General features: G+C 33.5%; 1 protein-coding gene and 1 pseudogene across 1 annotated transcript; both read right to left on the reverse strand.

Moving 5' to 3' along the window:
• Nucleotides 1-751: 751 nt before the first annotated feature.
• On the reverse strand, nt 752-1,925 carry LOC120194330 (putative 12-oxophytodienoate reductase-like protein 1). Its single transcript, XM_039196657.1, has 3 exons — nt 1,922-1,925; nt 1,153-1,305; nt 752-1,032 (listed from the first exon to the last, which is right to left on the reverse strand). The coding sequence occupies exons 1-3, from the start codon at nt 1,923-1,925 to the stop codon at nt 752-754; spliced, it is 438 nt and encodes a 145-aa protein (XP_039052588.1).
• Nucleotides 1,926-6,118: 4,193 nt separating this feature from the next.
• Nucleotides 6,119-8,139, reverse strand: LOC120194081 (annotated as a pseudogene).
• Nucleotides 8,140-9,423: the final 1,284 nt, after the last annotated feature.

Here is a 9,423-nt window from a genome sequence, read left to right on the forward strand (position 1 = left end):
TACAACAAGAAGTCCGAGGCTCTTGCTGGAAATGCTCTAATCACCACAATTCAACAAATTCGGGATCGTGATTGGATCATAAGAATTTCTCATGTTCTTAGGGAACAAAAGGAGGCAGCCGACAGGTTGGCGGCGTTGGGCCGAGGTGCTCCTATTGGTACTACTGTCTTTTACGAACCTCCGGTCGAAATCTCCTTGCTGGAACGCATGGAGTCTAGATAGAATATTACTTTGCTGTTAATAAAAATAATGATTTTTATTAACATTATATAATTTTATAATACACTAACGACTTAATTTTTAGCTAAAAAAACTTTTTAAAAATATAAATTAAGAATACTTTGTATCGAATGCTTTCTTTTAGCATTACAAATGAAGTTGAGTGCTTAGAAGATGCAAGAGTTTGTATCAGAATTCAGAGCTTGCCAAAATTTCTTACCCGCCTGGTAATTTATAAATATAGGTGGTTTGGTACACAATTTTGTCAATTACTAGAAAAGAAAAAGAAGAAGATTATCCGTGGATTGAAACTAGAAATAAAGATTATAAAACAGTTGAAAGCATGCCTCATGTTCTCTCTCCTCTTAGGGATTGAGAAATGGGTAATCAGTGTAACCGATGAGTGGATCAGATCGTGTATAGATAGTATTACTGTCATACTTATTAAGAGACTCAAATCTCCTTGCCAACTCCCGATTGGCCGAAAACAACCGGCCGTATAGCCTACGGCAACAATGAAAGAGCCCCGTTCTCATTGGGACAAGACAGTGAGAGCATTCACCACTCTCATTCTTGATTCCACCATATGGCAGTAGAGTAGGGAATTCCGAATTTGTTCAAGGCAGAGGCCTAACACTGCTTCCGTGTAATCTGCATTGGGAGATTGCCTTATTCCAACTTTATCCGCTCCCATTTCGTTGACAATCTCCAAGGCAAATCGGCAACGCTTTTCTAGTGATCCTCCATATTGCTTCGTTGGATCATTCCCTTCATCTTTCAAAAACTGTTCTATTAGGTAGCCATGAATCTCAACTCCATCAAACCATGTAAATCAGCCACAAAAGTTAGCAGCCATTCTGTAATTTTAAAGAATCTAAGAATCGTCAGCATTATTTCATTTTTCTGTTCACAATCTAGAAAAAATGAACTTACCTTCTTCCATAGCATTCCTTGCTGCAATTCTGAAATCACTGACAATCTGCTGAATTTCATCTGTCCATAATAGCCTCGGAGGTGAGTACTCTGTGACGGTTATCAATGGCTTATCTGTAGAAGAGATTGGATCTTCTCCATTTGGCTGAAAACCTGCAAACACTATATGTCATAGACTATTATGCGTCCAATGTCATCACATGGGTTAGATTTTGACTCAATTCTTAATTAGAAATTTTGTTAGATTTTATTGTAATGTATTGGTTAAAAATTAATTATTGATTAGATTCATTTAATTAATAATTCTTATTAAATAATTTTTTTTGTTTACCAAATATTTAACTTTATAAAGATAGAACGTATATTAACATTTATAATCATGAGAAATAAATATTTTGGAGAGATTTAATTATTTTATAGTCTTAGTAATTTTTAGGTTTATGTTGATGATATAAGTTTTGTAGAGATACTAAGAGAGTGGCAGAGCTTATTAGTCCAGGTTAGTTCCTTCTCTTCTCTCGTGTTTTCGTGCACCTAATTTTCATGAACTTCTTTATTGTCACCTAGATAAGAGGTTTGGGTTGTAAAGCCTCGAAACTCGGGTTAGTAGTTTGAGTCAATCCGAGATTCATTTTAGAGCCCAAGAGATTTATTAAAATAGTTTGGACCAAGTTTATTTGGGATTGAGCTGAGTTGGACCTAAAAGAATTATAAAAGGTGATGATAATACCATGATTTGAAAAGTGTACAGACTTAAAGTGTAATTTACCCATTTTTATTTTGAAAGCTATAACCCCTTGTTATAAGCAAGTTTACGTCAACTACCCCATATTATCTTACCAACTCTTCTTCTTCTTTCTTCCTCTTTGTTTCCTTTTTACAAGTGGAGATTTTAAGCTTTACAAATCTAGTTTGGCTTATCTAAGGTAAGATTCTTAATCCTTATCTTCCTAGCTTCAATTCAAGCTCTATTTTTTCAAGTTTTAAACTATAGTTTCAAAATGGTTTTTTGGGAGGTTTGATAGAATCTAATGATTCTAAGTTATTGTTGTTAGATTCAAGATGCAAGAAGTGCTCTAATTTATATGTACAACACTGAGTAAACTTAGAAATTCCTATTTCTTATCATTGAATAGTGAAAGAAGTTGGAGAAAGTTCAAAAGCTAAGGAAATAGGGAAAACAACTCTTCAGTGAGTTGGGGGTTAGCCATTAGCTAAGAGCTTTGAGGTAACCACATTTACAACTCTTTTATACACTCTAGTAGGTCATTTTGAAGTACAAATTGCATAGAGATTTAAATGAAAGCTTGATGAGCATGATCATGATAGATGCCATATTTTATGTTTTTAATATGTTATAAAGCCTTATTTATGATCCTTATTGACCATATAAGACACTAAATACAAAGGAACATCATTGTAGCAATGTGAAAGAGATTGAGTGTGAAATTCGAGCCTAAGTAAGGTCTTTTCGAGTAGGGTATCGGTACTGTAAGAACAATACTGAAATTGTTCTTCAAGAAGAGTAAAATTTGTTTAGTTTTAACAGGAATATCGATACTTCTTCAAAGGGTATCGATATTAGGAATTTTTAAAAACATCGAAGCTAAAATTGGTATCATTATTCATGGGAGTATCGATACCTAGTGTAGAAGTATCGATACTCTCCATAGGAGTACCGATGCTGAGATTATTTTCTAAATATTGAATCTAAATTTAGTATAGGTACCCCGGTTAGTATCAATACTCTAGCTTGGAAGTATCGATACTAGACGATAAGTATTGATACTATCATTCTTCAAAGCATGTAATAATAGGGCAGATTATCGATACTTGAGGCAAAGTATCAATACTTATAAGTTAGTACCGATACTGGTCTTTCAGTATCGGTATCAACATACATATTAAGTTATGGTTTTTCAGGGGATTGTAATGGAGAAATGAAGTTCCCAAGAACTCTACAATTACTCTCAAATAAAATTACAAGTCACAAGGTGACAAGTATAGAACCAGTCTGGATATTCTTAGGAAGTGCTCAAGGCACTTTAAATTGACTAGCTAAGTCATAAGGTTCGACACTCGCAAGGGGTGGGCTAGTCGAGGGTGTGGTGTCAGATATGCAGAGATTTCAGAGGCCACATCCTCGGTAGACTAGAGGGGTGTGTGAGCTCCGAGATGTAGAGATCCCTCAATCGCACCATGATGTCTACCATGGCGTAGAAAGTGAGTATCACAAGGATACTCACTAATGTTTCAGATACGAATAAATTCATTATACCTTTTTATCAATTGTTTATGTTATAAATTAACCCTGTTAGTATGTTTTAGTTGTTAGTGTGGCACTGGGCTAATTAGCTGAGCGTTTGGAATTTGTTTCTTTACGCAAATTAGATGAAGATCAGTAGAGGAGCTTTTTGACCAGCAGTGATCCAGACCAGATCCAGAGCAGAGTACGTCTCGAGTTCTTTAGAGGGTATGTATATTTGTAAATCCATATTTTGTTAAATCGAGTCTCTACAAGATTGTAGCCAAAGTTTTATCAGTAAGATTGTCGTCTTGCATCCATGAAGTTATTGGAGAGTTCCAGTTCGCCTTCACCTCGAGTAAGTAAAGAGCGAACGTTTCTTTCATTGCCAACGAAGTAATTGAGGAGCAATCTCGAAAGAAAAAGGATGCACTGGGTTTTAAAGCGAATTTCCACAAAAGCTTAAGACTCAATTGATTGGTTCTTCACAAATTTCATAATGTAAAAAATGAATTTCGGAGAGAGTGTGAGAAAGTGGATGAAGCTATGTTTATCAACCACAACTATCTCTTTGTTAAACAATGGTTCTTCCTCTAACAAATTCAAGATTAAAATAGGGGCTTAGACAAAGCTGTCCCCTATGGCCCTATCCCCTCTCCTCGTCAATCTGAGCGGGGAAGCGTTGAGCTCTCTTCTCTATGGAGTTATGTGTATAGGCTTATTCTATGGTATGTTGGTAGGGAACAACGGACTTCGCATCTCTCACCTTAAACTTATTGACTACTTGATAATTTTATAGGAAGTGAAAGAAGGTTTCGTGCAAAATACTGAGAATCTTCGAGCTAACTTCGGGCTTGAAATAAAATGTCAAAAAAACCATGCTATATGTGGTTAATGTGGAGCATTCAGGAGTACAAAAGTAGGTTGTCCTCACCAACTGCAAGAGCGATCAGTTACTTGCTACCTACTTGAGACTACCTTTTTCTTCAGGAATTCATCTGTTATGTGGAAGTCGATTGTCGAAAAATTTTACAAGCGTCTGGACGATTGGAAAGGGAAGGTATTATCACATTATGGACGTATTATTCTAGTCAAATTTGTTATCCAAAACCTACTGATTTACGTCCTATCTCTTTTCCACATGCCAAAAGAGGTGGCCAATTCCCTGAATAAATAATTTCAGATTCATCTGAGGATCGACCAGTGGAAGAGGAATTCAGTGGATAAAATGGGAGCAGCTCTGTGAACTAAAAGCCTTCAGCGGAATGGGAATAAAAAATAAATAGTGAAAATATATTTGTTATAATTTTTTAAAATAGAGAGGAATAAATATTTATTAAAATTAAATTAAAATATAATTATTAAAGAATTTATTAAATAAATTTAACATGTAAGTTATACAACAGTAAAACAATATAGTTTAAAATAAATTTCAAAATATAAAATTTATTTTAGTTTATAATAGGAATATAATGTTAATTATATTGGACAACGATTAAATCTAAAAAAATACACAAAAATATTATTGTAAATAAGAGCACACAAAATCATCATTAAAATAAAAATATATTTAATGGTATTTAAGTCCCTCCAACTTTAGAAAAAAAAATAGTGTAGCCCTTGAACTTTTTTACACTCAATGTGACCCTTAAACTGACAAAAAATTTATAATCTTTTAACCAACACAATCAAACCGCCACGACGCTTACATGACAATACACAAAGCTTACATAGTAATCAACAATTGTAATGTGATAGTTCATGATGTTGTGGCGATACAAATGGATGATGATATAGTAGATGAGTTTAATAGAATTTTTACTAAGTTCAAAGGTCGAATTGATTTTTCAGAAAATTTGTGGGCTTATTTAATTTTTAGAAAAATTAAAATATTATTTAAATTTATAATATTAAATATAAACAATTATTATATATTCAATACATTAAATATAAAAATTCTAAAAAAATATTTAAAAAATCAGTTTAAGAACCACATTGATTGTAAAAAAAAGTTCAAAGGCCATATTGATATTTTTTTGGTTGCAAAAGTTTGAGGGGTTTAAATATTATTAAATCAAAAAATTGTTATTAGAAGGGTTTGAAGTTAAGTTAAAAATCTAAATCTCATGATTTCTTATTTTTAAAATTTTAAATTAAATTTAATGAAAATACTAAAAACATCTTTTTATGTTTTCATATTTTCATTATTTTTTATTTTACAGAAATCATTTTTTAATTTTATAACCAAGTGTTTTCCTCATGTTTTTTATTTTCTAGAAAATGAAAATTAAAATAACTAAACTTTCTAAAAAAAATGGACCCTTTAGATGACTAAAGTATAAAATTATTTTTTATTAATCTAAGGTAATTATAAGATAATATTTATTTGAAAGAACGTTCAAAGAGTGTTTCTCAGGTCCCTGTTGTTTGCCAATTTTAAGTGTATCCTCCTTTTTATTGGGTTTTGATTTGGACTTTCTTTTGTTAGGCCCATGTTTGTTTGGATCTTTCGAGCAAGATGTTCTCGAGTTTTAGAACCACGCTTATTGTTGTTCTAATGAAATTGCCTCATTCATGAAAAATTCTGATATCCGTTTCACGGGGAGCTAAGAAGCTCTTTCGTACTCTGCTTGGCATGGCATGAGTGAATAAATACTAATAAAAAAATTCTTGATGGGTTAAAAATCATAAATTCAAAAGTCGGGGATTTTATTAATACAAGTGGTCTGGAAATAATGACTATTATAACTGAAAACATGTCTCTTGTTGTCCCCTTGGGGATCTTAAGCATTGCCATTAGCTTCAAGAAACGGGTAATCAGTGTAACCAGTGACCGGATCGGATGTGTAGAATGTATTCCTGTCATACTTATTAAGAGGGGCACCAAGCTCAAATCTCCTTGGCAAATCTGGATTGGCAAGAAACGATCGACCATAGGCAATAAGTCCGCTCGGTTCTCAGCCACGGCATTGTTTCCATCATCTCTACCGTAACATCCAGCAGCAATGAAAGTGCCATTAAAATTTCTCATTGGCACAAGACTTTGAGGACATTCACTCACTTCTCCCCACTGGTTAATTCTGGTTCCACCATGTGGCAGTAGAGAATCCCACATTTGTTCAAGGTCTCAACCATGTAGAGGCCTAATGCTTCCGGATTTGAGTCCCCTGCTTCCATGAATTCTGCATAGGGAGATAGCCTTATTCCAACTTTATCTGCTCCGATTTCATTCACAACGGCTTCAACTATCTCTAATGCAAATCGACAACGGTTTTCCAGTGATCCACCATATTGGTCTGTCCGATCATTCACTTGATCTTTCAAAAACTGTTCTATTAGGTAGCCATGAGCTCCATGAATCTCAACTCCATCAAATCCTATAAATCAGCCACCAAAGTTAGCAGCCATTCTATAATTTAAAGTATCTAAGAATCCCCAAATTTCTTTTATTGTTTACAATCTAGAAAAAGAACATACCAGCTTCCATGGCATTCCTTGCTGCAATTCTGAAATCATTGACAATTTGAGGAATTTCATCTGTCCTTAGTCGTCTCGGAGTTGAGTACTCTCTAGCATCTATTCCATTAAGCCGAACTTGTGGTGCCAGTGGCTTATCAGTAGAAGAGATCGGAGCTTGTCCATTTGACTGAAAACCTGCAAACATTTACAAGTGATAAACCATTACTTGTGTCCAATGCCACCACAAAAAGCACCAATGACTCTGGAAATAAAAGTTACAAAACAAACTTTGGGTAATGAGAATTAAGCATCGATTTTCAATCATGCATTCACTATTTTTCTAAGAGATGTCACAAGAAGAGAAGAGAAAATGGGAGGTGTAAAACAAGAGAGACCTTTATTTGAAACCCTTCCAACGTGCCAAATCACAAAAGAAGATTCCACCTTTGGCATGAACAGCATCAACAATGGGTTTCCAGGCTTCGACTTGCTCTTTTGTCCATATTCCAGGTGTATCCGGATACCTTTATTAAAAATTAAAATGAACGTATTTTGGGGGTTTAAAGAAAATGTAAAATTTCAATCTTTTATACACGATTCTGCTTCTGATGATGATTGATTACCCTTGAGCTGTATCAGAAACTCCAGTAGCCTCAGCGATCAATAAACCTCCTTTGGAAGTTCTCTGGGAATAGTACAGAATGGCATGTTGTTGAGGAACGTTGTTGTAAGATCTTTTTCTGGTCAATGGCGCCAACACAACTCTGAAAAAATGACACAAAAGGAAAAAAAGGAGGCAAATCAAGCACCAAAATCAGGCAGTTAGTTAGACAGAGACCATCGTTTTCCCCACCTCACGAACAACAAGATGATGTGTGGGAAATGGGATGATATTCTTCCTTAGAAAACTGAACAAATATACGATGGGAGGTAGAAAGCAGCGGACCTAAAAAAATTTAGGCTGAGCACTCGTTTATTTATAATATAAATTTTTTGATTTGATACCATCAAATTTTAGGGTCAACTCGATAAAATTTCAGTATTGACCCGTGTATTAATGAAGAGAACTTTAAATTTTAAATAAAAAAATCAAATTCTAATAAAATTTTAAAATAGACACTTGTCCACCTATTATATACTTAGTAGGTCCGCCACTGGTAGAAAGGTAGTATTACCTGTGGGAAAGATGGAATTTGCCAAGTTTGTAGGGAGTAAGAAGAGGTTGGGTGGTGATGTCTTCCATTTCTACCAAGAAAACAGAGAATGGCTTTGGGTTTAGGGTAATTGTAGTTTTGCAGTGGGAATGGGTATTAAATTGATCGTGTGTTGTGAGAAACAATCGAGGAACGAGGGTTTGTAGAGATATGAAATTGGAGAATGCGAATTGGGGTATATATAGCTTTGGAAATGGGGATTTGATGACGAGCGAGAGTACGTTTGCAGTGTCCGGGCAATGCATAATTTGGCCACCAGACTTGACCAAACAAAACGCACACGCTGGGAGCTACGCTCGGCTGAGCTGAGCTTCCCGTGACGTTCCCACTTCCCGGCCTCCTAATTTCTTTCATTTTCATTAAACGTTGCGGAGCAATCACAATTCACAACCATCACTTGGGACGTGTTTATTTTTTATTTTAAAAAAGATTAATTTAAAATCAAAAGAATTTTTTTTTTATAGAAAACTGTTAGTTTTATTAAAAATAAAAAATATCTAGAATCAGAATTTAAAATCAGAATTAAGCGATGTGAAAAAACTATCAACAAATGCAAAACTTGTATCCAAATCAATTCGAGAATCCAAAGTAAAGAAGATTATCATGATAACAAATAAACGTCATCTTGATCAGTCATGACGAAGTCAAATCAATCCCTAAGAAAAAAGATAAATGAAAATAACGGTAAAATATTGTAAACTACCAAAAGATAGAGAAAAACATGCCACAAAGACAGAGAACATATCACCAAGATATAATTATTATTATTAAAAAACTAAAAAAAATAAAGAAAAAATAACTGACGGGTGACAACCAACATCAAAATTGGTGTTGCAGCCGGTTAAACAAAATTAAAGAAGAAAAAAGTTGAATTGATCAATAAAATTAACACAAATTATAAGGGGAAAAAAGAGGAAGAGAAAGATGAGGAAAAAAGCGGCTAGGGTTTAGAAGTAGAGCGGTATTATATTGTTTTTCAATTATATGTACGAGATATCATTATATATATAAAATCAAAGAATTTTAAAAGTCATAAAAATATGAAACATATTATAAAATTATTATTTATAAGATTAGAATTATACTCAAAATATTATTAACACAGATTCTGTAACACAAATGGATCCAACATCCAATTTGACGTGCTATTTTTCTAACAATATAAAAATCGTTAATTTTATTAAAAATAAAAAATACTTAAATTATAATGAAATTTTATAATCACGATAATAAACTAAAACACATAATAAGAATATTTTTTAATAATCTTTAACACAAGAAATTAATCACTTAAGAGCAAACAAATACTTTAAATGAAAAATGTTAAAAATCTAATTAAATAAATTTGAATAA

The sequence above is a fragment of the Hibiscus syriacus genome, unplaced genomic scaffold (assembly GCF_006381635.1).
Source record: "Hibiscus syriacus cultivar Baekdansim isolate YM2019G1 unplaced genomic scaffold, ASM638163v2 tig00116997_pilon, whole genome shotgun sequence".
In the NCBI taxonomy this organism is placed as follows: domain Eukaryota; kingdom Viridiplantae; phylum Streptophyta; class Magnoliopsida; order Malvales; family Malvaceae; genus Hibiscus; species Hibiscus syriacus.

What these genes read in the sequence shown, in the direction of transcription:
- LOC120194330 (XM_039196657.1), bottom strand. An exon ending in AAGGAATGCTATGGAAGAAG is followed by an intron (nt 1,033 to 1,152) that starts GTAAGTTCATTT and finishes GGTTTGATGGAG; the next exon opens with TTGAGATTCATGGCTACCTA.